The 27,674-nt window shown below is 51.5% G+C and overlaps 11 protein-coding genes across 11 annotated transcripts; 5 read left to right on the top strand and 6 right to left on the bottom strand.

Moving 5' to 3' along the window:
- Positions 1–1,017: 1,017 nt before the first annotated feature.
- Positions 1,018–2,602, bottom strand: BO88DRAFT_424928 (sugar transporter; the record flags this gene model as incomplete). Its single annotated transcript, XM_025708785.1, has 2 exons — positions 1,018–1,291; positions 1,356–2,602. The coding sequence occupies 2 exons, from the start codon at positions 2,600–2,602 to the stop codon at positions 1,018–1,020; spliced, it is 1,521 nt and encodes a 506-aa protein (XP_025563773.1).
- Positions 2,603–2,678: 76 nt separating this feature from the next.
- Positions 2,679–4,392, top strand: BO88DRAFT_424927 (uncharacterized protein; the record flags this gene model as incomplete). Its single annotated transcript, XM_025708784.1, has 7 exons — positions 2,679–2,766; positions 2,830–2,944; positions 3,079–3,159; positions 3,303–3,452; positions 3,610–3,738; positions 3,829–3,918; positions 4,110–4,392. 7 exons carry the CDS (start codon positions 2,679–2,681, stop codon positions 4,390–4,392), a joined length of 936 nt encoding a protein of 311 aa, XP_025563772.1.
- A 2,419-nt stretch (positions 4,393–6,811) lies between these two features.
- BO88DRAFT_364165 (chlorogenic acid esterase precursor) lies at positions 6,812–8,597 on the top strand (the record flags this gene model as incomplete). Its single annotated transcript, XM_025703967.1, has 4 exons — positions 6,812–7,347; positions 7,402–7,482; positions 7,586–7,991; positions 8,055–8,597. The coding sequence occupies 4 exons, from the start codon at positions 6,812–6,814 to the stop codon at positions 8,568–8,570; spliced, it is 1,539 nt and encodes a 512-aa protein (XP_025563771.1). The 3' UTR covers positions 8,571–8,597.
- Position 8,598: 1 nt separating this feature from the next.
- BO88DRAFT_364160 (AAA family ATPase) lies at positions 8,599–12,195 on the bottom strand. The gene is made up of 2 exons (XM_025703966.1): positions 9,873–12,195; positions 8,599–9,824 (listed from the first exon to the last, which is right to left on the bottom strand). Exons 1-2 carry the CDS (start codon positions 12,037–12,039, stop codon positions 8,752–8,754), a joined length of 3,240 nt encoding a protein of 1,079 aa, XP_025563770.1. The 5' UTR covers positions 12,040–12,195; the 3' UTR covers positions 8,599–8,751.
- A 355-nt stretch (positions 12,196–12,550) lies between these two features.
- Positions 12,551–14,817, top strand: BO88DRAFT_443328 (uncharacterized protein). Its single transcript, XM_025710009.1, has 5 exons — positions 12,551–12,801; positions 12,871–13,105; positions 13,178–13,376; positions 13,433–13,855; positions 13,910–14,817. Exons 1-5 carry the CDS (start codon positions 12,620–12,622, stop codon positions 14,788–14,790), a joined length of 1,920 nt encoding a protein of 639 aa, XP_025563769.1. The 5' UTR covers positions 12,551–12,619; the 3' UTR covers positions 14,791–14,817.
- Positions 14,818–15,106: 289 nt separating this feature from the next.
- On the bottom strand, positions 15,107–16,286 carry BO88DRAFT_271978 (uncharacterized protein). The gene is made up of 2 exons (XM_025702361.1): positions 15,564–16,286; positions 15,107–15,379 (listed from the first exon to the last, which is right to left on the bottom strand). The coding sequence occupies exon 1, from the start codon at positions 16,120–16,122 to the stop codon at positions 15,607–15,609; it is 516 nt and encodes a 171-aa protein (XP_025563768.1). The 5' UTR covers positions 16,123–16,286; the 3' UTR covers positions 15,107–15,379; positions 15,564–15,606.
- Positions 16,287–16,909: 623 nt separating this feature from the next.
- BO88DRAFT_338764 (GATA-like domain-containing protein) lies at positions 16,910–18,611 on the top strand (the record flags this gene model as incomplete). The annotated part of the gene is made up of 3 exons (XM_025702993.1): positions 16,910–17,015; positions 17,074–17,249; positions 17,319–18,611. The coding sequence occupies 3 exons, from the start codon at positions 16,910–16,912 to the stop codon at positions 18,609–18,611; spliced, it is 1,575 nt and encodes a 524-aa protein (XP_025563767.1).
- A 272-nt stretch (positions 18,612–18,883) lies between these two features.
- Positions 18,884–19,849, bottom strand: BO88DRAFT_434851 (uncharacterized protein; the record flags this gene model as incomplete). The annotated part of the gene is made up of 1 exon (XM_025709502.1): positions 18,884–19,849. The coding sequence occupies exon 1, from the start codon at positions 19,502–19,504 to the stop codon at positions 18,884–18,886; it is 621 nt and encodes a 206-aa protein (XP_025563766.1). The 5' UTR covers positions 19,505–19,849.
- A 953-nt stretch (positions 19,850–20,802) lies between these two features.
- On the bottom strand, positions 20,803–22,771 carry BO88DRAFT_424921 (uncharacterized protein; the record flags this gene model as incomplete). Its single annotated transcript, XM_025708783.1, has 3 exons — positions 20,803–21,743; positions 21,800–22,588; positions 22,756–22,771. 3 exons carry the CDS (start codon positions 22,769–22,771, stop codon positions 20,803–20,805), a joined length of 1,746 nt encoding a protein of 581 aa, XP_025563765.1.
- A 724-nt stretch (positions 22,772–23,495) lies between these two features.
- BO88DRAFT_404308 (uncharacterized protein) lies at positions 23,496–24,656 on the bottom strand. Its single transcript, XM_025706577.1, has one exon. The coding sequence runs from the start codon at positions 24,234–24,236 to the stop codon at positions 23,910–23,912; it is 327 nt and encodes a 108-aa protein (XP_025563764.1). The 5' UTR covers positions 24,237–24,656; the 3' UTR covers positions 23,496–23,909.
- A 121-nt stretch (positions 24,657–24,777) lies between these two features.
- BO88DRAFT_404307 (putative transcriptional regulator (Cti6)) lies at positions 24,778–27,649 on the top strand. Its single transcript, XM_025706576.1, has 4 exons — positions 24,778–25,805; positions 25,952–26,233; positions 26,290–26,540; positions 26,592–27,649. Exons 1-4 carry the CDS (start codon positions 25,198–25,200, stop codon positions 27,257–27,259), a joined length of 1,809 nt encoding a protein of 602 aa, XP_025563763.1. The 5' UTR covers positions 24,778–25,197; the 3' UTR covers positions 27,260–27,649.
- The last annotated feature ends 25 nt before the right edge of the window (positions 27,650–27,674 follow it).

Below are 27,674 nucleotides of genomic sequence, written 5' to 3'. Positions count from 1 at the left end.
AGACTCGGTGTAGAGGAGACCGAAGAATTCTGTCATGTTGCGTAGGTCATGACAGTCTTGCGTTCAATGCACTTTGTAAAGCCTGCAGTTGACCTGTTCTCGGATCTTTTAAACTCTCATTGTTAGTCTTACTAATGTCCATTCTTCCAGTCTTTCTCAACATTTCCAAATGGGCACTCACAGCAGCCTTTCCATCTGCTCTCACTAGCTTCAATTGAAGCAATTCGCGGCTATAGCGAAAGACAATGCTTCTCTCGAAGACACCCTACTTATCCGTCAAACTAATGAATAGTGCTAAGAACGGCAATATCGTCATAGAGAACACCACATACCAAGCCAAACGTGTGCTAAACATTACAAATCTTTCTGCTTGTTGAGTTGATATACATAGCACTCTAACTGTGCTGATCCCAAAGTGGGGCTCTATCAATACCTAGCAATATGCTCACAGAGAGTCTGAGACGCCGCTAAGCTCCAGTGCACAGGTGGTCGGTGTGCTAACATCCCTATCGACGTGTTCACTTGAAAAAAAGCGCAGAAGATTCGCTTGTAAGCGAGACCAAATGTTCTTGCGCTGATGTGAATGATCCTGTTGAAGCCATGTCATAGGATGGAGTATCTTTTGAATGCAATTAGTCCGACCGGATATAGAACTGAAAATAGTAATGTCTGTTTTTATTTTTGTAAATTGTCCTGCCACCAAAAGTAGTTGGTTCTACATAGTTGATGATTTCGGCTGAGCATCTGGTTACAGGGATTCAACATGACAGTTTAACACGAGACTAGGTTGTCGTCTGTGGGCTCATAATATAGTACCGGTTTTCTGGGCACTGATATGATATTCTTCAGAGTCCTGAAGTGCGTTTGACAATCATGGATGTGGTCGTACGCAAATAGCAAGGTGGTCACCAAAATCATGTATGAAAAATAGCAGACGTGTATCATGGCAGTGTAGATCTATGTCTATCTAAGACACATAAGGCTCATAATTTCATCCAAGTTTATCCTTCTATGCTTTTACTCTATTTCTTCCACAGTTGCCTTCTCTTCCATGACTCGCTCCATGGCCCTATCTCCCATGGGCTTGTGCTTCGACATCGACACCGCAGAGAAGATGGTGGGAGCATCACGGAAGATCTCGTCAACTTCTTCAAGGGACCGGCCCTTTGTTTCTGGGTAGAACAGGTAGATGATGGGAGGGATAATGCCACCGATGATGGCGTAGACGATATAGTAGCGATAGCCGATGTTGTCAATGGCGACGGGCGTGATCATTGCGACGACAAACATCCTGCAGGAGAGAAGAGTTAGCATAAGTTGGAAGGCAGTTGAATTATTATGAGTGAGAGCCATACCAGAGCCATTGGTTGGCAATCGAAATTGCTTGCATGGCGACACGAAGACGCGCAGGAGCAACCTCGGCTGGGTAAAGGAAGTTGGCGCCCAAGAAGCCGATCGGAAGGAAGAAGTTGTAAATGAAAATGAACAGGGCGGAGATAATGGATGCGGTATGGTTATTGGAGAAGGAATTGGAGACCGCCAATGCCAGCATGCACATGCCCATGCCACCGCCACTGACCATAAACGCTGTGCGTCGTCCCATGCGGTCAATAATGGCAAAGCCCACAAAACAGCACAGGAATTTCCAGGTCAACGCGCATGCCGCAAGGATCTTCGACAGACTGGTACCGAGTCCAAGATCTGTTTGGAAGATAAGAGGAATGTAGACCGAGATCAGAGTTCCACCAGTCATTTGCTGGAAGAATTGGAGAGTGACACATAGGATAAACCTGTACAAGAGCTTCTCTTCTCCCATAGTGAAAATGTCTCGGAGCTTAAGTGAATTGTTCGAAGATTCCTCCAGAGAAAGCTCGTAAGCCCGTAGCTCTGCGACAACCTCCAGCGAGTCTACTTCTTGTCCCCTCAGAGACGCCAAAGTAAATTGTGCTACGTCTGATTTGTTCTTCATGACGAGCCAACGCGGCGACTCTGGGAGGAAGAAGATGCTGCCCATGATTATGAACGAAAACACGGCGGGGATGGCAAGTGATGCTCTCCATGAGGCAGGCGAATTCTCCATGTGGTAGAAACCAAAATTTACCCATTGCGTCAAAGCGAAACCAAACGCGATGAACATGCCTGTCAACACCACGTTCCGTCCTCGCTGGGCGGCAGGCGCGCACTCGGATTGCCAGACAGGTACAGTCGCACTGAGCATGCCAACACCAAAACCCAAAATCACTCGCCCAACGACGAATTGAGCTAGAGAGTAGGCGGTGCATTCCAGTATCTGACCAATCAATGCAATGAGTGCGCCAGAAAAGATCGATCGGCGACGTCCAAGCATGTCACCGATCATTGTACAGATCAGTGACCCGAAGAGGGCTCCTATTGTGTACGACGCAACCACGGCTCCTTGAACGGTGGCATTGTGAGACTCTTGGGCCCCAGTAGTGTTGACTGTGTCAATCTCCGGAAATACCCTCACCCAGGAGGGGAAGTCATCGAGTCCTCCGACACCGGACTGATTGTAACCGAAAAGGATAAAGGAGGGACAAGCGACTAAGAAGATCTGGGCATAACGAAGTGCTTGGCCCTGCATTGTGCCGAATTGCCTGTATCACAAGGACCTTGGCTTTGCAGGAAAGGAAGCAGAAGATGAAACAGGGGAAAGGAGAATGGAGGGAGAGAGAAATAGTCATTCTCAAGTCCGGGGACTTGCTCATACAAAAAGAAACAGGCCAACAGCTAGCCCGAAAGCAATCCGTCGCGGGGTTTCTGTAAGCTCTACATGGGCTGATGATCAATCCGCTTCTCCGGTCATTGGAGACCGGACTGCTGCCGACCGAGCTGGTCGAGATGACGTCCAGAGGCCTGCCGTGGACCCGCATGCAAGTGAAAGACGGATGCCGATGTGCGAGTCACATAGCGGACCCCCTGGTCAGTACGAAATACTCCGCATGGGGGACCAGGGCCGAGAGAGAAAGATACCACAGCTTCTCACCGGGGTAGTGGTATGCTCGGGCTGACCTGGGCCGTACGGTGTACGGCTTTGTAACGTGTCTGATATCCCACCAGTCGCCACATGGCTGGATTTTATGCAACGCAGTTGCTGATTGGCCTTGGTGCTAGCGCGGCGACTCTCCAACAGCCGGGGTGGTTGCTAGCCTAGCTCCAGTCGCTACCCGGCCACCAATTGGAGCTCTAGGCTGTCCTGGGGCACGCCAACCGTGGTTCCTATTATCTCCGCAATAAGCACCCCAGGCTTTAGCCCCGCGTCCAGGCACTTAGATACAGGCCAGGCCCACGTTACTGGCTGTATTGTGTCTTAGAAATTGGAATCCATTATCCGAGGGGTGCGAGCGACGGATGTTGTCCGAGCCCCAGGCCCACCACCCCGGTCTGAAAGAATTCTCAACTTGGGCGACTGATTGGGGAGCGGCTATACTAAGGTTATTACACCGGACGCGGGATGAAATCATAAACTAGTAGAGTCTGGCAGAGGACTTACCCAGTCACAGGTGGTCCTCGATGCATCCGAGGGGGGCCTAGTGAAAGAAGACAGCATGAAGAAAAAGCAGAGAAAGGTGAGCTGGGAAGGCATCTGAGCGGTCAGGCCATGGGAGGGAAGATGTCATGGCGCGCTGATGTTGGAATTTGGGGGGGCCGCGTGACTCCACGGGACTTTCCCCACCAGTGGGAAAAGCATTACTACCAGCCAAGCCGGGCAACTGGAGCGCAAAGCAAGTCGAGTGGTCCGATCGGGAAGTCAGATTTTGATCTCCTTCTTGTCCCGGAGATTTTCCAATGGAGTCTGGAAATGCTTAGCTTGCTTGTTGTCGGCGTGGCACTCTCCCTACCGTCGAATGACCCAACGCCACCGAGGCATTTAATAATCGCGCGCCCACCAACTAACCAGTTGACTTTGCCGATGTGCCGCGAAATTGCTTATTCCACAGGGCGTATAAGCTGCTGTCCGTTTTATTGCTTATCTTGTCCGGTGTAAACTTTCGAGTCAACAAGCTCTCCCTGGTAAAGTTAAGGTCATGTGTAGTATCCAATTTTTCTCATTGTCGCCATATCCAATCCCGAACATAAGGTTCCGGTAGAATGTCATCGTGCATGGTGAGGCCCTCCATCACCCGGACTCAAAAGCCAGTTCAGAAACGCCAAGACTGTTTTAGCCGGTCTCCAAAATACCAGACAAGCTCAATGTTAAGGCTTTGGGCGTGGGATGGCGGTAATTTTGCTTCCCTGTGGGCTGAACCAGTCTTACCCACTCCCCTCGCAATTCCTCCGAGCGCATTCAGACCGAGGATGTCCAATTGTCTTGAAAGGGGACTAATGTACTCAGTGTCAGACCATGAGCACTATGCAGGACGCAACCACTAATTGACACTATAGAAGTACGACTGCAATGTAATCCGAGATAGTTTGCAGCGGCATGCACCGCCGTGGATAAATCTTTGAGCGCCGCCCCTCTCCCCTTCATGCAATGCTGTGTACCTCATTGCATGTCCAAATCAGACGTCCTATACCCTTCTCGGCTGTGCTAATCCTAGAAGTAAGACCGAATTAGTGACACCAAGTCCGAGATTCTGCCGCCTTGGTCTTTTCCCATACTCTGCCCTTTGTTCGGTATGAAGGCCGGTCTTCATCATGTAGTGGAAAGATCTTTAGTTGACGAACATAAAAGAACTGTCTGTGTTGACTTTGTCTCCAAGGCTTATGTATTGAGAAGATTAGGATGCAGAATCTACTTCAAATAATCAAAAAATACTGCCCTGGCGTTCTTGCTTCTCGGGTACTTTCTCCAAGGTTTCGAATATTTCCTTCCGGAAGACCCTATTGATCTTTCCCTTCAATAGCCTCCTCTCCTAAACGCACCTTATTTGAGTCTAATGCTCCTTGACTATGTAAATGCCGGCGATGGACGGCAATATTGGCGCGGCCAAAGCCCTTTTGTCCATTTCACTGTCGGACATGGGTAACTTGATGCGCGAAGTGAAAGCGTTGATCGACAATAATGATGCGAAATCGGACGTGAAATCTGCCATAATGCAGCGCAACACATAATTGTTCAAGGCTCACTGTTGTATGAGCGGTCTTATCACTTCTAATTAGCAACACTATGCAGCAATGCGCTGTGCAGCACCGCTGTTGCTGGGTGGTTACATAATGTAATACTGCAGACCTACGATTACCAGAAGCCCATTAATTGGATGAAGAAGGAGCTGAGCAGATAGATACTCTTTACAAGTTCCAGAGCACAGCACCAATCGCGACAGCTTCGCTAATATGTTCAACTCCGGTTTATGTCGACATCCAAGCTCAAGGAATCCGCCAAACTCACAGCGACTCATTGAGATGGCTGCTAGCAAGAAAAGGGTCACCCCTTCAGTTTGCTTGGTCTAACCGATTATTTACCAAAACCAGGAAATTCGCCGACACAACCGGCTTTTTTCCCAGCAAGGTCTTCTTTGTTGTGAGATTGGAAAATGGGCGGTCTCCCCAGTCAGGCAACCCGGATGACACTCACTAAGGCGGGGAATCCCGATTCAGTAAACCTTGGTTCAGGATTTGGGGTGCCGTGGAGCAGTTTTGCTTATCCCAATCAGGAAGGTTAAGCCAGGGTGTGGTGCCTGAGGTCTTCAAGTTCAGGCAGCCATTTGCGTCTGTTTTGTTAGACCGCATCGCGAAACACTTACCCACTAAAGGGTCTTGTCTTTGCCGACTATAAGATCACTGGTACAGGCAGGATAAATCAGGGTGACTGAACCTGATCATCGCTGAGGATTATTAGCGGCAATGTTCCGCTTGCGAACACTCTTTTGGACATTTCCCAAGCCATACTGTGTCAATGATAGACATTTTCATTTATGCTTACTGAGGCATAATTTCAGTGAACTCAGGCCCTCCATTAAAGTAAGCCTAGTATCTGTGCTATAGACCCGGAGGCTTATCATACTAATGTGTGACGGCGCATAATGGCCATGCGTAAGCCTCTTGTTTAACAGCATACCTTCGCTCACTCACTAGCTCACTCAAGCTTCAGACAGCCTGTAGAGCTCAACTGTGCATCTAAATTATCGAATACCCCTCAAGGCCTCTGAATGCTGATGACTATGTCCGGAGGTAGAATGTTCAACCGAGTCCAAGGCGGCAATTTTCATCAGTTTTCTGCCTCGGTTGGGGGAAAGTTCACCCCAGATTTACCCCGCACACGCACATCCCAGTTCCCCTCCGCATCCCACCCGCAGGGTCCAAACAGGGATTCACCGAAGCGAATCCATGATGCTATATTGGAAGTATCTGCTTTTCATGAATCCATTGGGTTCAACGTGCATCCGTTCTTTGGTACACAAGGCAGACGGGCCGGTGCGAGCCCGAAGTTAACGGTTGGCGAGCCATGGATACTTCCTCAACGTTACCGTCGTCCGCAGTAGCATATACAGATATGCTCGCTACAGATCCGCTATAGATTATGTCCACTGCAACACGAAGTCTTTGACCGTGTTATTTACCGGATGCTTTTGCTCCAAATGTAGAGTGAGCTTGGCTTCGGCATATCAGACCCCACAATCTGGGGTCGTCCGGGGAGATATTTGGCGGCTTATCCCTTAGCCTGCAGAAGCGAGGTGTTGTATCATTTATCCTTTCCACGAGGCGTCAAAGGGTCTTGATCGTCTGCCGAAACGCTTTGCCGCGCAACTGAGGGGCTACTGTGGTCCTCATGGAAAGGTATAAAAGCAGTCTCCTTTTCACCCCTCATCCAACATGAGCCACCGCCCAACCCATATCCAATTCCATGATGCGTTTGCGTCTGTGCGTTATAGCGGCGCTTTTCGTCTCTCATTGTGTAGCTGCTCCCACTTCTTCAGCTACAAGAGACACAAATGGGGAAGGACTGCTAGTCCAAACCTCCAGCGGCCCTATACAAGGCTTCTTCAATCAGACAGCCCCTGATGTTCGACAATGGCTTGGCGTCCCATTTGCAGAGCCACCTGTTGGTGACCTCCGCTTTAGTAGTCCCGTGAAGAAACAGCCTAATGGTACAGTCAATGCCTTCGCATTGCCCTCATCATGTATCCAACAGACAAGCAATAGCTCCACGATATACACCACCTATGAAACGGGATTTCTCATCAGCGGAGGAGACTCAGAAGACTGTCTGTACCTATCAATCTGGGCACCTCGTATTGAGAACATTCAATCCCAGCAACGTCCACTACCAGTGCTGCTTTATATCCCCGGAGGTGGGTTCACATCTGGAGGGGAAGCGTCGCTGTACAAAATCCCCGACAAGTGGGTGCAACGGACTCAGTCTCACATCGTGGTCATCATGAAGTAAATGCCAGCCCCATTAACTAAGCCCATGCTCATCGTCTAATGCCCTGCTAGCTATCGCGTCAACGTCTTCGGCTTCCCGAACGCCGAAGGGCTATCTGAGCCGAACGTCGGCTTACTCGACCAAAGACTGGCGTAAGTCAACCACTCCAATCAAGCCAAAAAAAAAAAAAAAAAAAAAAAAAAAAAAAAAAAAAAAAAAAAAAAAATTCCCCCAAACTAACCACCATAACCACAGAGTCGAATGGGTCGCAGCCAACATCGCCAATTTCGGCGGTGATCCCGCTCGGATTGCCCTATGGGGTCAATCCGCCGGAGCAGCAAGCGTAACAGCCTACTCATACGGATATCCCGAACACCCCATCGTCGCCGCTCTCATAGCCGACTCCGGTGCTCCAAATATAGTTGACAACGAAGACTACGCACACACCAACTTCACCTTCCTGGCCAGCCTAGTAGGCTGCGACGGACTCTCATCCACTGAAGAACTCAGCTGCATGCGAAACGTGTCCGCTCGGAAACTGCAAACCGCTCTCTCAACATACTCCGGCTCGCCATCCATCTCTTTCACTCCAGCCGTCGACAACAAGACCTTTTTCGCAAACTGGACCGAGCGTGCTGTTGCAGGAAAGGTCGCAAAGATTGTAAGCAACTTCCCTACACTCGGCAATAATTACCAGCTAACCTACCATCTTCCCTTCAATTAGCCCCTGGTAACAGGAAGCAACACCAACGAAGGCGCCGGCTTCGTATCATTCACCCCAGCGGGGCCCAGCAAATCCACACTCTTCGAAATAACTGAATCAATTATCGCCTGTCCCGTCGCAGAGGAAGTCAAGAACCGCAAACTAGCAAACCTCACCACCTACCGGTACCAATACGCAGGCAACTTCACCAATATCTCACCCCTGCCTTGGTTCGGGGCGTATCATAGCGCTGAGCTCCCTATGCTATTCGGTACACATTACGAGTATGGTGGTCCCTCTACGCAGTATGAGTGGGACGTGAGTTACGCTATGCAAGCGCTGTGGCTTTCGTTTCTGGAGGATCCGTCGCGGGGGCCGGTGCGGCTTGCTGTTGGGAATGTGCCGGCAAACCCGAATAATGAGAGTTATTTTGCCTGGCCTGCTTTTGAGCAAGGGTCGGATGATTTGTTGGTTTTTGCGGAGGGGGGCAAGGTGATGCAGTTGGTTGGGGCGGGGAGGATTGATGATTATTGCTGAGCTGTCAATATATATACTAGTTTATCATATCAAAGCATGGATCACGGAAAGGGGGGTTTGTAGATAATGGGTATATAATGCAATATAACTGATGAAACGATACATAAAAATGCTTCTATGAAGGGATATCGTAGGGCGTGGAATAGTATCGCTATGCGCACGCATGCTATATGGGAATACTCTACTCCACCTCTAGATGCTGGGACCTGGGAGTCGCCTCTCTAGCCCTGCGAGCAGGCACAGGTGAGTAATCACCCGTGTATCTGGGGCTTCTTTTCACGCTGCGAGGAGCGGATCTAGGAGCATCAGGATCCGCCGCAAGACGGTACTCCTCTTCCACAACATGATCTTCGACATCCGGATATAACTCCTCATCGTACACATCCTCATCCTTTCGAGGCAAAGGTCTGGGCTGAGCCCTGGAACGAGGCTCCATACGCGAACTAGGTCCGCCTTCATATCTACGCCCGGTAGAGGGACTTGGAACATGCACATCGTCATCTATAAAGTCGTCTTCTGCATAATGCTGAGATTCGACCATGACTGCGCGTTTCCGACCAGCGGAGTATCGTCCAGCTGCGACTCGGCCGCCCGAGGTGCCAGCATACTGAGATTGTCGCTGAGGGGTTCGGGCTGGCACATTGCGTCGAGGGTTTCGTTCAACCGGGACGTGATCGGACTCGTAACCACTGAAACCGTCATATACGGCAGGTTCTCGTGTAGGTCCGGACTCATAGCCATCGTATCGGACTCCTTCCATGTGGGCCAATTTGCGATCGTCGGCACGCCGGGCTTTGACTAGGTATCGGTCGAATTCTTCGATCGTGTCGTTCACTGTGCGGAAGTGCTCTGCTGTAAGAACTACTGGTAGGTCATTACCCGGGGTCTTTTCTCGCTGGTCGAAGAAGGCGAGGCAGGATGCTATTTGTACGGCGTTGCGGATTTGGCGACCATTCCATGGGCCACGTCTGTGGACTCTGTAGGTTTTCTCGTATTCCGATCGGACAAATTCGATGATCTCTTTGTCCATGACATGGATATGTCCGTTGCCGATAGTTGTTCCCTTCGGTACCTTGTCTGCTCGAGGGAGCCGGGCCAGGTTACTGCAGAGGATGGAAATGGTATCTTCACTGCTTAGATGAGGATAGTAGAGGCTGAGGTGTACTCGTGAGCGGAAGGCTTCGTCCAGCGCCCCGACTCGGTTCGTGGTTAGGAAGAGGATGCCACTGTAGTATTCAAGCACTCTGAGGAATACTATATGAGGTCAGTAAGGTCCAGCAATTGGTAAGTATACGAGCGTACCCGAAACTAAGGCGTTCCTCTCAACATCTGTTCGATCTCTCTGTGTGAGAAAGACATCTGCTTCATCCAGTAGCAGAATGCAGTCCCACAGATGGGCATATCGAAAGATGTCTTTGAGTGATCTCTCCACAGCATCCGCTGTTATTCCTAGGTCACCGCAGGTGATGGGAAACAGAGGTTTCTCGAACTCCAATGCCACGGCCTCTGCGGTCGCAGTTTTACCCACCCCAGGCGCTCCGTGCAGGAGGATCACCAGGCCTCGTCCCTTTCCCCGGATCATGTCCGGCGTATACAATATGGCATCACGAGAGCGTTGATGGTGGATCTTTGTAAAGTGAGAAGAAACAGTCGATCGGATGATCCTCCGATGTCCAGGCTTTATCTGGACATGGTCTAGGGTAATCCTCTCTTCAGATACCCGGCGCAAGTCAAAGCCGCGAACATCCAAGCGCGTGAATCTCCTCTCGCGTAAGACGTATCCAAGGACTCTCCGTGGAAGAAGGGCCAGATCTTCATCGGACCATGTTGGTTTTGAGAATGTGTCATTGTTATCAATGTATGGGTTCTGCTTCATGTAGGCTTGCGCTTCCTTTGCATATGTAAAATCTTCTCGGACAAGCAAGTTTTCGTTTTTCTCGATAAAATGGGGCGAAGCTTTTCTCCATAGCCGATATGAGACATTTTCATCCACAACCGTAGCCCATGAATCATGGAACGTTTCCTCATAACGCTTAGTGTCGGTGGGGTATGTCTCAGTGACGTATCGCGAGGCTTCCTTCACATCTATAATGACCTCACTTTCTATGTGTTCGGGTTCAGCGAGCTCCATGCTCTCCTTGAAGATACCTGTTGAGAGGTTCCAGCCAGAATAGTACTGATGTTTGTTCTCTGGCTTCACGAGCTCCTTGAAAAGCTTTCCACTCTCAACCTGCATCTTGAGAATCGTCGCATGATCGGGATGGTAACGCAGAGGGTAACATGGCAAGGCAGTAATGTCTTGCTCGCCGGCGAAATGGGGGACCTCTAGAGACTGCCATATAACTTTCAACTGCTCTCCATCATGGTCAAAGCAATAGATGCTCCACCTCGCTAGCGAATTCGGGACAAACCAGCCACCTGGGTCCGTTTGCCACATGTGGTCTTCGGGCCGCAGTGAGGCCAGGCGAAAGACGTTCTGGATAGCAGACTGATGACGTGCTTTTGAACTGGTGGCCACAGATGGAACAAAGACAAGATCGCCCGGGCGGAAAAGAAAAGGCAGCTCATCATATCTGACTTTGTTCGGAGTATTCTTGGTGACATGTTCAAATCTCTTCCAAAGAGGTAGAATCTTCTCTTCCACAAAGGTGACATAGCATCGCAATTCGTCCCGAATAGCAGATTCTGAAGTTTTTCGCGAATCATCCAATTGATTGTCTTCTGAAGGCTTAGGTCTTGCGTGTGAGTCGTCCAAGTCAGACTCTAATTGCTCCAGCTGCTTTTTTATTTCACCATTAAAGTAGGCGAGAGCGTGAAACGGACGGCAGAATACGCAATCGGATTTGGGGGGAACCATGCTGCTTTCGTTCCACTCTCCGAGTTCAGAAAGCCGACGAAGTATCTCTGGGGAGCGGATCCTCACACGTTGGAGTTGCAAGGTCTCAGCAACTCCTTCCGTCGGCGGTGCCACCTCAACAGTCTCAGTCCACGGTGATGGATTCGCAGCGCGCCTTTTCTTTTCCCGTTCCAGGTCCTTCCACCAGTCGGAAGTACTGATCAGGGCTTCTATCGTATAATCTGCATCGTCGTCCACGGACCGGTTCATGAAGGATGGGTAATCATAGTATCTCACGCCCACGTTAATTTTCCGCTCGTTGAAAGCAGATCCATTGAGCCACGTATCATCATCAGCTTTGCTCTCAACGTCTGTCGTGTCGCTGTCGCTGTCGCTGTCGTCTTCCTCATTGTCCTCCTCGTTGGTATCGTCATCTTCATCATTATCGGCGCCATCATCCGTCTCCTCACGGTGAGAACTTCGCTCTTCATTATCTTCCTGGATAGTCTGAGTACTGGCCTCCTGCTTTTCAGTCACAACCTCAGGTATTTCCGCCTCTCCAAACCCATCTATGGCGTCCTCCTCTGATGCCGGCACACGCTCCGAAGGCGCTGACTGATTTACGACCTCCATCGCACTCAGATGTGCCCTGAGCCTGGTGACCTCCTCTAGCCGAGAAGGTTTTCCGAAATGCTTTCACCCACTTCATTGCTCGCACTGATTTATAAGTTCGTTATCAGGCATCTTCAGTGCCTCGTATCGACGCCAAAGGGGCGGGGGAAGCCGCTGCCACAGCGCGGCTGCAGAAATGGAAGACAGTGATAGGAGGGATGAAGTGGATTTGCGAGCTCAATGCGACCAGTCACCAGACGCGGGATCTATACTAGTGCTCACGAAGGATTCGTCAGGGGCCAAGCCGTCAGAGCACCTCCTTCACGAACGCATTAACCACATGGTTCAATTGCGCTGATTGTTAAGCGCTCACACCTGTCATGCATCGATTGGGTAAGCTTAGAAAATACGGCCACTAGGGCTTATGGACCTCGTATCTAAAAGCAAACATAGTCAGAAGGCTTGATAGTAGCATGACTCGGGTAGAGGGCTAGAGCACGGAGGACAGACTCACATACACCCCATCCCATTTCTACATATTATTCATCAGGGATCCGCAGGATTATGGCGGTCTTCATCTGGATGCATAACATCACCCGATATGACACACTTCTTCCATGGTCGCCGAAAACCAAAGTCGCTCCCAGCGGACAAGACGGGGACGGCAAAGAGTCGGGCGTGGATTGAGGAGCGGGGGCGTGACTTCCACCCCGCCTTTGCGGTGGAGAGCGAATTCGATGAGCAGCAAGAGAAGTACATTCCCGCCGAGCTGGCGACAATTAGGTGCGACCATCCATAATGATACATGTGCATGCAGATGCTCAACGTGTGCATGGTCTAATGCATCACCAGAGATCTTGAAACACTTTTAAAGCATCATGATGCCATCGCGCCTCCGGAGGAGCCAAGATTCTATGACTACACATGGCAGATGGTTCTGAGGACACTAGACGAAGCAAAAGATGTGGCATCATCTCGCAAAGATTATACATCTACTGCTGTCCAGGGCCTTGGCATGTTAGCTCCCTTGAAAGATGCCATACCTGACGAATACGGACTGAGTGTTGTGAAGGGGGTGTTGGGACTCGTATTCGAGGTAACATTTTGTCGTATATCGGTAAATGGCGGCAGACTGCTTTCGCTGACATTGAGTTCTTAGACTGCGAAACGAGGTGTAGAAAACCGCGCCAAAATCTTGGAAGCCTTCGAGACCGTGCCTGAGACTGTTCTGACAATCCAGACCGCCTATAACTACTTGAACCCCACAGCCGATGACGAGGAATTGTGTAGGGAGTTTTGTAGAACCCTTGTTAGGACATTACCCGGATTGCTTGATGTTTTGTTAAAGAGGCAGCCATGTGGGTTCATAGTTTCTCCATTCGACATGGTCTTTAGCTTACGGACTTGGTTCCAGGGTACCGAAAGGTCACAGAGTCCCTCACCCTGAGAATCCGAGAGACTCTCACGGTCGACCAGGTACTCTCCGACTGGAACCGTTACCTCGTAACCATCAAAGAGCGATTGGAACGCATGAAAGTCAAGATCACTGCTGCTACGGCCTATCACAGCAGCGAATCGCACCGCTTGGGCTTGGAAGCAAATTCCAACATCCAGACTCTTCACACGGAGCTTCAGGGAGCGCGCAGCGACATCAAAGACCTTGTCACCGAAGTGAAGAAGCAGGTTGGAGCTGAGTATCGGGAGGTCTTTGCCTTTCAAAAAGAGCAATCCGGTGCACAGGCTATGACAGAGCTACTATATGAGTTCAAGGCGCTATGTAAGGAGTCTCGGGAGCAATATGAGGTCCAACAGGGTCAAATCTTTCTCCTGCAACGCGGTAAGATTGCTCTACGCGCATCATCCTTTGATGATACTAATCATCTCTGACTAGCCTACTCGGATCTGGCACATGAAAACGAAGCTCTTCAATCATCCCTCTCTCTAAGCAGCACAAATTCTCGAGACTCAACATCTACAACAGTCACCCCAATTGAACTACTCGGAATATTGGGCGTCTCACCACATACCCCAGCCCAAGACCTTGAGATCGTTCTCCAAGAAGGCAGTAGACTCAAATCCTCATACCTCGGACGTGTGCGATGGCTCGCCAAAACCGATGAGTTTACTGAATGGCTTCGGGCCCCACAATCATCACTCCTCCTAGTAGATGGCCGTCTAGATACCAATCCAGCTATAATGGTCACACCAATGTCAATATTTGCTTCAACATTCATATACAGCCTGATCAGCAGTCCCGACTGTCTACCTCTATTCTTCTTCGCATCACTACACGACGACCAAGAAGATCCCGAACTCAGCGGCCCGACAGGGATGATGCGAAGTCTCATCACCCAGCTTCTTTTCAGCGACAAGCTTGCCACGCCAAGCCTTCAATTTCTGGGTAGAGGGTTCCTCAACGCCTGCGAGAGCAACAACATCAAAGCGCTCTGTGAGCTATTCAGACGACTCGTTCTGCAGGTTCCTCCAAATATACAAGTTATCTGCATCCTGGACGGGACAGCCGCATATGAGAAAGAGCCAATAACAGGTGAAGAGATCGACTATGTGGCGGCCCTGTTTCAGCGACTCGTCGAAGATTCGGTGGATGCAGATTCCGTGCGGCTGAAGGTGCTTTTTACATTCGCAAATCAAAGTCTGCAGATCTCGGATAGGGTGGATATGTATCCTGATATCTGGCGGTATACTTCGCTAGCAGCCGGGCATGTGGATTATCTGTCCCAGCTGGGTTTTAGACAGGATTGGATGGAGTGAATTTTACTGAAAGGATTTTGTTGTGTTGCAGTGGAAGCAGATACTTGTAGCGTTCTAACCCGTTGTTACCCCCGGTTTGTTCTGGATCTGTCTTCGTCTTCGGCTGTAAAGCATGACGCTTGTAGTTTCCGTGCGAGTTACCAAGAAACGATCCCTGTAGACTTAACTGAATTCTTACGGCCCGAGCCTTAAAGTGAGCAATACCCATTCTTCACAATCTGGGCATTCCTGTTCGTGGCATGTGGGCTAAGCTTATATGGAACTGGCTTTGTGGCTTGAGGTGGTGATGCTACGTTATGTACAGAATATATGTGGCAGGTTTTCCACTGCTTGGGGACCGTGATCGTCGATTACTAAAGGCATTGTTGTGTGGACGTGACACTCGATGACGAAATCATGGAGCTTGTCATGGAACCCTTCTCTCAATGGTGGATTTGTGAAGAGGCCAATGTCAATCGTTGTCAGATCGGGGAATTGAGCTGATCGGAATGTCTGATCTGCGTGGAGCATGAGCGGAATGATGACAATACTGCATTGCTAGAGAGTATAGGTCGCAATATGATTTCATAAGGGGGTAGAGAAGATTGATCTGTTAGAAATTGGGAGACTTGGTTAGTCCTGGGAATACGTCGAATCAGAATCCCGACCAATAACTATGCTTTGCTCAAGCCCATTGGCGCCTGTGCGGATGACTTGCATTCCTCGGAGACTCCAAAGCGGAGAATATGTGTGAATCAGAATGCAGATTCATCGCCGAGTGGCTGTCAGCTTACCGCGAGAGGAGGATTACTCTCATCCCTTCGGGAAGAGCTCTCATCATTGCCTCGAATCCGCAAGGGTAGCACTGGGCGAACCCAGTGCGAGTGAATCGGCATGTTGGTGGTGGTACATAGATTGCGCGAGGTAAGCTGACTTCATCTCGTGTAGGAACGGGTGTTGTAGAACAAAGAGACCCTGGAGCCAGTCCCTGCAGGGAATTCGGGCCACGCGGTGTCCTCGAGTTGGCTGCTGTGTTCTCTTGCAATGTATCGTTTGCCCTTCCCATGCGCATAGCTTAGTCATATATAGGGGGACCAACAAACCGTCGGTCGTCTGTTTGTTTCTTCCTGGATCCTTGCCAGTGTAGCCCCTTGAACGATGGCAACCCGGAGTATGAGGGAGAGAGAATCGGTCCCGAAGCCAATCGGGGGCCTCCGATTGGGAGATCTTTTGGATGCCGTTGGTCACGGGGGGCGCTAACAGCGGGTGTCGTGATGTTTGCTGGTAAATCCGACAAGAATGAACGGCAGCACTGGTTCCATCCGACCTGGTTGGATGACTGCTGATAACCATGGTTACGAACAGTGTGATCCATCTTTCTGTGACGACTCATTTGTGCTTTGGGTCAGTACCACAGCTAGTTCACTGAATTTGAGGTGCGGGATCCACCCATTTTGGGCACTATTGTTCATGATGGCCTGTGCTGTCTCGGATGGTTTCTTTTGTTTCCCATTCACTGGGCAGCATCGGCAAGCTCCGGGGTAAGGCAGCAAAACGGACAGGTCAACTTTTACCTCCCCCTGGGGAATGCAGACCTGCAGGCTGCAGTCAGCGCGGCGCAAGTGAATGAATGGGGGGAGTGAGTGGATGAATGGGGGAAGAGGGGAGATGATGTTGCCTGGATGGGGCCTGGCAGGGTCACCTGGACGCGGCCATCTTTTGCCTCAACGACTATTAAGCCCTGCAGGTTGAAGATCTCCGGCGTGTCTTCGCTCCTGCCCTTGCAGCTGATCCCTCCCCCAGTCCCGCCCACCAACCAACGCCGTCTTCAAATACAACGGAATCTCCCCTGACTCGCTTCTTCGCTGGCCTGCCCTCTTCTTACCAGCCACTTATCGCGATCGATTACTTACCACCTGGAGGATCCCTTTTCCTCCCCACCCCCTGCGTTTGGCGGGCGACCCTGCCCCTCAATTCACCGCCAGACGCAACACTGACAGCATCTACCGGGCAGTGCTGTTGGTACTGACCTCAACATTCTCTCACAGCGAACCTTCTGCCTCGTTGTTCCTTTGATCATGTAGCTGTGTTGGGGCCTTACTTACTTTTGAGCTAGACTGCGGCCTCGGCATCTCTCACCATGGAAAGTCTCCCCAAAGGCTTACTGACCACGGCGACAAAGGTATCAACGGAGCTAGATGGCGTGGGTCCGGTGAATATTGGGGATGTCGTGCAGCTTTGGAAAGGTGGGTTTGTCCTGCGCCTTCCCCTCTCGCGAATGCAACGTGTCTCATAGCGCAATAGTCTACAGTGCCAATCCATCAGCGCATGATGACGACGTGGGATACAGGCTGGAGAACTTCTTCTGGAGGATATGGGGGAGTCGTTGTCTGAACCATACTCTCCTGGGAACTACGCTGGCCAGTCTGTTCCTACGTATTTCCGAGCCCAACCCGTTTAGTTTGGTGCAGTTGAGCAAGGTGAGGGATATCGCGAGGATTATCGCGGCTTACGGTGGCATCGATGGGAACATGTGCTAACTTTGACAGGCGACCAAAGCAGCCCAAGCAGCCCAGTCATCCAAGGGGAACCATGAAGGGGGCTCGGGGAGGCCGGCTGGTAACAACGGGAAGGCACCACTTCACCCCATACTTAAGAAGCCCAGAAACGGAAGTTCCAGCGGAGAAACACATAAGACGACTCGTCTGCTTCTAACGGACATTGACGGGCAGAGTACCACTCGCAAACCATCAAATCCCCCTACACCGGTTCCTCCATCAGTGCCTACAATGGGAGACACTGCGCCCCGACAGACGCAAAAGAAAGCGGTTTTTGTGGCTAGCAAGGCAAAAAGTAGCAAGCGTCGGCCTGTGATCATGCGGCGCAAGTCCTCACAGCAGTCGTCCGGTACCAGTTCTACCCGTGCCCATAGTCCACCACCAGACTCACCGCAGCTGACTCTGGAATATACCCCAAACCAACCAATTCAGGAACTTGGCAGTGCGTCAAAGGCTACCGTTGGTGCATATGAAATCGATGAGGCGGAGCCTTTGTCGAGAAGCCATAGCAAATTTCGTCCAAACCTTACCGTATCCCCAAGAGACAAGACCGAGCTTACCGGTAACGGCCTTTTTGAAGAGGATACACCCGAGAAGGATCCGGTCCAGGGCGAAAAGGCACAACTCGAAAGACGCCCGGAACTCCCGGAGTTGTTTCTATCTGACCTAAGAGAGCTTCTCGACACGGATCGGCCAGAGGAGGCATATGTTAAGCCGCCGCCTCCACGTCGCAGAGCATTTTATGCAGTCGAACCTTCCCTACCTGAACCCAACTTCTTTTCGGCTACTGGGTGTCGCCGCTATGATGCACGATATCTGTCTGCGGAGAACTACGAGCAACCATCTAGCATGAAACTTGTCGACAAGAACTTCAGAAAGCGATTCTCGGATCGAGTACGCCAGGAACAAGTCCTGGTTTCTTCTTTAGGAACACCTGAGCCAGAGACCAAACCCAAGACGATCCCACCCAAACCAGTACGGGCTGAATCAAGCAGCACTGTCACTAATGCCACACCATCCCCATCCCGGTTCGGGGATTCACACGGAAAGGCGTCCACGGCCCCAAGCTCTGCCGTTCCTTTCCGGCGGTCTTCAAACCATGATGATTCGTTTGCAACTGACAGTCAGGGCAGTACGGACGAGGAAGTGTCTCCAGTGTTGACCAACTTTTCGATGCCACGCAGACAAAGCCAGCTTAGTGTGATGATCGAGCAGAGTCGACTGCAGGGGGGAGAAGAGGGTCATCAAGAAACAGAAGAGGTCATTGAAGAGATTAGAGAGTAGTAGAATAAGAGAAAAAGAGTACTGACATGACAGCTCGATCAGAAAGAAAGATGCAATATGCGATTCACAGCTATCTTTTTAGATCTCAAGACATTGCTCATGCGCCGACGCATGCACTCAGTGCTTAATACAAAATACAATAATAATCCAACAATCCTCCCACCAATCTCATAACCCATCTGTTCCTCTTCCTCCCTTTCCCTCCCTCATCCCACCCCCAATACCACCACCAGCCCCCCCTCCCCAACAAACCAATTCCAACCCAAACCCACCTAAACCCCCTCCTTCTCCTCCACCCCATCAACCCCAAACACCCCCCTCTGCCCTCTCCACCACCTCATCCCCTTCCACAACGCCGTCCCCACCCACAGCACCAAATCCACCAAATCCACCCAAACCGCACGCCTCATCCGCGTCACCTTACTACTATCCTCATAATCCCCAATATACAACTTCCCAAAGATGCCAAACAGCGTCAACCAAAACACGCACAACACCGCCTCCCACACAAATAGCGGCAGATTCCACCTCTCGCGCATTGCCAACGGCGTCCGCGTCTTCAACACCCAGTGCATCATAACCAGGTAGAATAGCGCCGTCCCGCACCCCATCATCCCCGTCACGATGGCGTACACCCAGCGTGCATCTGCCGACTCGGACTTTTCGTGCGCGTGGTGGATGTCGATTCCGTAGAGGATTATGGTGGTCAGGCCGAAGACGGCTTGTAGGATGTGTAGGAAGAGCTCTGTGTAGTGCTTTAGACGGGGGCGTCGGGGGATGTTGGATTGAGGTGGGGGTGGGTAGTCGAGATTGATGCCGGTGGGGTCTTGATTGTTGGATTTTTTGGATTTGGAAAAGATGCGTCGGATGAGGCGGAAGGCGAGGAGGTACATTTTGTTGGTTTTGTTTTGGGGTGTGGTGTGGTACTGGTGGTGGTTGTTTGGTAGGGAGGGAGAGATATGTATGTGTGTTGAGTGTGTATGTGTGTGTATGTATCGAGGTGAGAGATTATTGCGCCAGCGCAAGATAATGTCACGATCAATCACAGTTATATGTAACGAGTAGTAGTGTTTAGTATGTAGGAGTAGGAAAGTGGTCAATCAAAGAGAGAAGAAATTTGGCAATAGTAGATAGTAGTAGTAGTGATCGTTCACGTCGAAACAATAGACACTGTCTAAACAAAGGAGATTCTCAAAGAAAGAACTTATAGAGAGAGATGAATAAAGAATAAAGAATGCTTTCTGCTGCTGAACAATCTAAACCAACCCATCCCTTCTGCACTCTCTTTATATAACCATCAACCCAATACCAAGACACCCAGCACATCTATTTTTATCATCCTCATCCTCATCAATATCTTCAGCAGAACTTAAGCCATCCAATTACACACTCGGAAGCTTGGTTCGCGTCGCTGGGCTGAAACTGCCATGTCTGTCGGCGGTAACTGTATACTTTTAGATATTGAGGAACTGATTGACAGCTGTGTAGGGAGCGCGCCAGTTCATGCAATCATAGTTTCAAAGCTGCAGAGGGACGGCAAATACGTTGATCATGGGGGAAGTGGTGTGTATGGTTGGTGGGCGAAGCGCCGTGCCCTTCGTGGAGTTTAGAAGCTTGGAACGGGGTTGGTCGGGTGGGAGGTTTGGGGTTACGCTTGGCGGCTAGTGGAACGATCAATCTTCAACAGAGCAAAACATGGATTCCTTTCTTTCTTACTCTCTCATCCCGTCTCGCATCGTGGGATCTGATCTACATTAGCGCTACGGACTAAAATAGTATCACCAACTCGTTCCATCCCATCCATCCATCCATGTTCCCTCTGCATGCATAATACCGAGACCTCAAGACCCCCCTAATTCTCATCTGTCCGTCCATTCGTCTCTCCTCCAATCACAGCCTCCAACATACATTGATGCTGCTCAACAATTCCAACCTGAACCTGAAATAATCATGTATGACGCTGACGTGACATTCATCGACCGGAGCGGGGATTCATTCATGCAAGTAATGGGCAAAAAGAAAAGCAGAAGGCTAACACAATCATGCAATAGAAAAGAAATAGAAGAGAAAATTAATAGTTGTGGAAGAAAGTAAGCATGCATTAAATCGAAAACAGACAAAGAGAAAACCGAAAGGAAGAGTGTGCAACGGCCTATCACCGCTCGCTAGCTCGATAGCCGTTGCTCCATTGTCAGGGCGGTCTTGTCCCGCCGTCCGCTGCACTCTTAGCGCCCGACCCTGCTGCTGCGGCTGGCTTGGGCGGATGTCCTGGCGGTGGTGCATTTTTGACGGAACCTGGAGGCACTGGAGGTGGGGTTGGGATGCCCTCGTCCTCGTACTCGTTGCCTAAATACTCGTCATCATGCACACCTGGTCCTCCTCCGGTTGAAGAATGATCCACAGACGCTCGGTCGTATCCTTGGTCATAGGCTGCGTGCTGAGCCGCTGCGTGCTTGCTGGCATTCTTAGTCGCTTTCTTGCCCTTACGGCCCTTCATCTTGGCCTTTTCGAGCAACCGCTTCTTCTCCGCCAATCGTTTCCGTTCCTTGCGATCTTTGATCTCATACTGGCGAATGAGAGCCTCAGGCGGGTGCCCAAAGATGCTCTCATACTCGCAGAACTCGCAGATCCAGATGTCCTCGATGCTGGGCGGGTGGTGAAGGTTGGCATACTGCTGCTGGATCTTGCGTTGACGCGCGGCCAGAGCATAGAGGCTACCCGGAGACCGCTTTTTCTTCCTCCCCGTGGCTGCAGGCTCAGTCCCAGCATTTGGTAGTTGCGGCGGTTGCGAGTGCTGTGACTGTTGAGATGCCCCTGATGAGTTGACTTGCGAAGCGACATTTGGGATCGTCTGGGTGCCTTGTGAATAGCCCCGCTGGCTCTGGACAGCCGCAGTGAGAGCACTGGGTGACCGATGCTGCGCGGGGTACGGGTTCTGTGCTTGCAGGGCCATTCCTTTCGACGAGTCCGACTCGCATGTGAAGGTGAACTGAGTCTTGGTCGGCGTAGGCGTTTGTCGTTCGAGCATGCTGACATGACCGGGTCCAGGAGGAGGTGAGGAGAATGCTGAAGCGGCGGCATTTGCGATAGCGGCGGAGATTATGCCCTGGTCTGGCTTCGGGGCGGAGTCACCTAAACGTGCGTAAGCGAAGCCCGAACACTCGGTCAGACACACAACAGAAACATACCTGCTGGTCCCGGGGACGACAACAGGCCATCGCGCCGCGTAGGGGTCCGAGGCCAACTGATGGGAGAATGAAGCGATAAGGAGTTCCTCCCCGTGCTACCACGCTGCGGCTGGCGGCCAAGGCGACCTCGTCCCGCACCGGACATGCCGCTGGAGATCGGAGACGCGGGGCTGCCCGTGCCATAGAAGGTACTCACATGGCTGCCTTCGCCAGCAGTGGAAGGGGACTGAAAAGACGTCGCGAGGCCCATGCTGGAGAACTCTGGAGAGAGGGTGGAGTGGTGACTGCTGAGGTTGCCGGGTGTAGGAATTTTGCGCTTCTTCTTGTTGTTGGTGTTCTCAAACGCATCGTACCCATCGGGACCCGCCGAGGAGGACTTCACTAGAGGCCCTTCACTGTTGCTGGGCAGCGTCTGAGGAGGGGCACTGGAGGCGGCAGAGGGGGACAATGACGACCCGCGGAAACCAGCACTTCGACGCACAACTACGGGCCCATCCTCATCACCGCTCTCCAGCTCCACCCCATTCTCATACGGCAAATGGTCACGCTCAGGGCTTTGGTCGCGACCGTCGCTCTGCTGCACATACACTTTGGTGTCATTTACTATATCTGCGCTGTCCACAGAGGTTCCGTAGAACAGCTGGGTGGCAGGAGGGGCCGGTGGGAAGAGGATCGAGTCGGCCGCTTCAGAGGATAGGCGAGAGCGGAGGGTACGCTTGGGCAGAGGGCGGATGAGCCTATCTGGGTAGACAGGGGACGGTGTATCTGGGGCCGAATTAAACATCCCATCTGCAGGTGAGCAGTATCAGCAACTGAGCAGCCAGCAGAACCCTGATTTCTAGAACCGCCCAGGAATTCGCGGATCCATCATCGGGGGACAACCCGTCAATTGTACGCACCAACAAGGCCAGACGCTACTTCCCCGGAGGAACAGACATCCTTGGTAAAAGACATACTCAGCGTAGCAGTCATGATGGCAGTTTCTCGGCTCTCTCTCTCGACCTCCACAACCACAGCCGAATGGCGGTTTGCCTCCTTGTAGCCCAACCCGGCAAGTTCCCCGGATGGTTCCCTTTGCTTTAATTTAGAGACAACCCTTCCCTCCAATTAATTTTGTTATGATTCCTCGATGGCCAACCTATCCCCAACACGATACTCTATAGCCAGTTCCGTCTGGTCGGCGTGGATACGGAGGGAAGAGGAGGGGTGTGGAGGAGCAATACGGAGATGACCCTTGACCGCACTGGATTGGCACCCACAAGTCAGTTGTCATGTTCCCAACGCTGGCACCCGGAACCACACAGAGTTTGGAGGGAGACCAGCCACGAGGGCATCCAAGGTCCCCGCCAGTCTCAACAGCCAGGTTTGAACTCGTAGGATCCCGGGACAGAGCAAGGGACTTACGTAGGAGACCATGCACCGATATCGCCCACGCAGACTTTTTGACGACTCAACCCGAGGTGTCGGCAAGGAAGGACCGACAATCGAAACCAGTTCAACCCCGGACCACGCAAAAGAGGGACAGGGGAAAAGGGCAGAAACGGGTGTAAAGATAGACGGGCAGCGATAGCCGATCCCGGGGAATTAAACAAGTAAACTAGCAATCAGAAGAGGGGAAGGCAACAGGGGACGAAGATGGCGGAGGGGTGGGAATCGAATGGCTCGTGGATAATAATTAGATGAATAAGTCACTCCCCATAACTAATCCGCTTTCCTTTCTGGGCCGAGCGGATACCTACGGCTGCCTAAGGCTGCCATGTGGTGCCGCTAGTCCTGTTTAGGACAGAGTGCACCCCAAAGCCTCAACTATCTACTCCGGAGTCGAGTCACTGTCTCTCCTCCTCCGATCGTGGTCATACACGACGCGGTGCGCGGGCAATCTCTTTCGGGGGAATACCGCGCATGTCCAGCTCTCCTCATACGATGCGGAATAGTTTTCCTCCCAAATGTGTCTAGCCTGTCCTGCAGTGTCGCATCCTTTATTCCTTCCCTGCAAGGACCTGAGTTCTCTCAACTAAGCTATGTATAATCTGGTGGGCTTGTCCAGGTACACTGCAAATGTTGAGCATACGGAGGCTCCGACATGCCTTGCGTCCCTCGGTCCTCTAGTCTATCCCATGCCTCTCTTAATATCCGCTTGTCGGTGACTACACGTGCTTTCGCCCGTGGCACTCATTATATCCTCAGCCAGCTCTTGTTCGAAGAGACCATAATATGACCGGGTTTTCATGCCATACGGTGAAAACTGTGTGAACTGACCCTGTAACAGCTCATTGTGAGCTGTATCTTGACCCGTACACCCGAACACCCGGCGTAGTCTGGTAGGCTCTGTATGATCGCGGAAGTAGTGGGGTGGAACAAAGAAATCGCTATCGCTGAGCTGGATCAACCAGAATCTTTTTTCATACCGACACGAATATGAAGGATGTAGGCGCATGGTGGACTCACGAGTCTGCCAAAGTGTGGGTTAGTCAGCAAGGCCTCAAATTTCCGATCTTGTCCCAGGAATGTCCGTGGCGATGGGTACCAGTAGTCGCTTGGGCCAACGTCAGTCGAGATGGGGCAACGATTCAAATAGAATGGAAAAGAGAGAGAGATATCGAAACAGAAGAGGACGATCCCGGGTTACTGGCAACAAGCAACGCTGAGAGGTGAGCGGGGTTTGGAGGACAGTAATGGCATGAATGTCATCATCGCATTCCGCTCGGCTTTATCACCGATCGACATTATTGGCGGATGAGAAGAGAGAGGACGGCTTCACTAGAGTACACATTAGTGAGAAACGGGTCACCCTATAAGTATCGATCAATAAGTCTTGCGAGAGGAGTGAAAGTCGATAAGAACAGCGCGCGCGCAGAGACAGAGAGGGGAGAAAGACAGAGAAATAGAGCGGGGAAACGGCCAATGCGCGTTGACCGCAAAGGCGCGCAGCTCAAAACCCGTTCCGGCGGCCGGCCGTCACTCACGCTCTCATTCTGGGTCCGTTTCCCTCTTTCTCGCTCCTCCTCTTCCTTTTTCTCCTCCCCACCAACCCTTTTCCTGCAATTTCACAGACTATGTAGTCCTCGGTCTTCGTTCAAGCTCGCAGGCGCAGTTCTTGGATGTCTTTTCCCCTTTGGTTCCAATTGGCATTCCTCTGTCCTTGACTTGCCGGCTTTTTTCCCTCTGCTGCATCTCTTGTCATCCTTAACCACTTGTCTGAGGCGTGGTCAACTCCCTCAGCTCTCCACCCGTGTGCGACAGCTCGCTCACGGGCAGGTTTCTTCTCCTTGACGTTGTCCACTCTCTTTCTGATCCCATATCCTATTTTTTTCTCCCTCCCCTCCATACCTTACGACCGTTTTATTGTCAGAGTTCGGTCGCTCTGCCTTCTCCCCCGCTAATAACCTCCCTCCATTATGACGCCTCGTCGTTCCTCTCGTGCACGCAACCAGCCCTCTCCAGCTATTCTTCAGCATACAAACTCCTCCAGCTCCTCCAATTCCATGGCTCGCGAAAGAAGCACCCGGTCGAATCACAAAATCTCCTCCCCTCAGCGTTCCTCCACCAATCGGTCCCAGTCGATCGACGATGCCGACACAGGCTCGAAAAGTGACTTTCGAGAAACACGCCAGCGACAGCGTGCTCGGGGGGAGGAGGACAATGATCACCATATGAGACTTGAGGATGGTGACGACGATGACGGGGAAGAAGAGGACGAAGAGGAAGAGATTACCCGGTGTCTCTGTGGACAACAGGAGTACCCGGGTCTGCCTCCTTCTCGACGTGACCTAAGTCGGCGCAATGGGTTGCGTGCCGGTATCAAAGATGAGGCATTCAATCTTACCGCAGACGCATCGGACTTGTTGCCAGACGAGATCGGGAGCATGTTCATCCAATGTGATTCGTGCAAAGTCTGGCAGCATGGTGGCTGTGTGGGGATCATGGACGAGGCTATGAGCCCCGATGAGTACTTTTGTGAAGAGTGTCGCAAGGACCTCCATAAAATCATCAGCGAAACAAATGGGTAAGCTGATACCTTTCTCTCTCCTCGATTTTGTCTGCGTCTCTGTTCTTGCTGCCAGAATTAAATTTTCAATCTGGTCGCTGGTGTTGTCGTCTCTGTTATCTGCTATTTCTCAGCATGTGGCATATTCGCTTACGATCTCGCAGATCATATTCGTCTCAGTACCTTCCTGTCGCTCCTCCCCCTTCTACTGCTCCCTCGTCGCGAGAATCGTCGCGGGAAACATCCAGACGCGCCAAGGAACCCAAACCCCGACACAATGATCCTACCAATCCTAAGAGACGGTCAACGATGAATAGCCGTGATGCCGCTTATGACGAAGAAGAGCAGCTGCGGCGGGCCATCGAAGAGAGCAAGGAGGATAATAAACCAGCTGGTGATGATATTGCGGCCCGGAGGCCCAAGAGAAGTCGCAGTGACAGTGAAGCGTACGTTGGAACATTGCTCGTTGGTCGCTTTGGTGATCACGCTAACACGACAATAGGCAAAAACAAGCGACTAAGCGACAGCGCACGAGCTCTCCCTCGCCGGGTGCCGTTTCGAAAAGTAACCCTGCTTCACAGCCTGTCTCGGAGGATGAGTCAAAGAAACCTGCCACCAATGGCGTCCGGCGGCAGAGAGCTGCTTCACGCAGCCAGCGTGATAAGGAAACCAAAGAACCTGAAGAACCCGAAGCCGAGCAGCCAGAGGCTCCACCTCGTAGGAAAAGCCGTTCGGAGCGACAGAAGGGCGATGGTGAGTGATGCTGCTATCGTCAATATCATATCATTAGGCTAACTGTCAAAGACGCCGAGTCCGACCATGAAGCAGGATCCCCAACCAAGCCTAATGCGAACGAACCCGAACCGAAGCAGCCCAGTCCGGAGGAAACGCCTGCCCCTGCCCAAGAAGCTGCACCTTCGCGTCCGTCCACTCGCAAATCCGGCCGCCCGCCTGCACGCCGTGGCGGTCGCATCGGACGGAATCAATATACTCGCGATCGTGACACCAACGGCACCGACTCAACAACACGGTCGCCGCGGCGTGGACAGTCGCATGATCTAGGAGGGGACTCGCCGCGGGTGGGTGTCAACGGGACACACATCAACAGCAGTGAATCGGGCAAGCCCAGCCGGCCCCGCTACGTGAACCAACGAACTACCATGAACGAGATGAAGCGGCGGGTGACGGCAATCTTGGAGTTCATTTCACGCATGCAGGTGGAAATGGCTGTCGCAGGGGAGAGCACCACCCCGCCGGGTAATGATGACCGGCCGAACGGGATCACCCGACTTTTGAGCGAGAATCAACTCCTCTCCAGTGCTATCGAGAGCGCCGGCCTGGAAAGCGGTTCAATGACGCAACCCGCTGCAGAGAAGGACTTCAAGGATCTCAGCAGCGTGGAGATGATGGATGTGTTGACTCGTCATCTCTTGAAGTGGCAGCAGGAGTATGGCAAGTTTGGGGAACGGTGACGGAGCTACAGCAGATCCGTTTCTTCTTTGGCAACTGCTGGCTCGGAGTTTTTGCTACGCACGATACCCGGTTCGTCTCTTCTGAAAGTGTGGACATGTATATTATGGCTTCTGGAGCATCTTGAGGACAGTCGGCGTTACGATTCTTATGGAAGTACCCTGCTCATCTAGTCGATTTGCTTGGTTGAGGCGTGAATTGGATATGTTTGATGTTGGTTGGAGTTCAGGCGTGCGTTATGCCATGTGCTGGCTGGTTACAGTCTGCTTAGCTGATCAACTAGATCACCTGTTATGGTTCTGCATATGGCTTCATTTCACATACGGTTAATGTTCATTGCTGTGGATAGTATAATACCATTCTGCTAATCCTGAGAAATTATAACATAAGATACAACAAACAGCTTATGGACATGAC

The sequence above is a fragment of the Aspergillus vadensis genome (assembly GCF_003184925.1).
Source record: "Aspergillus vadensis CBS 113365 unplaced genomic scaffold BO88scaffold_9, whole genome shotgun sequence".
Lineage (NCBI taxonomy): Eukaryota > Fungi > Ascomycota > Eurotiomycetes > Eurotiales > Aspergillaceae > Aspergillus > Aspergillus vadensis.
This window is presented reverse-complemented; position numbering and strand designations above follow the sequence as displayed.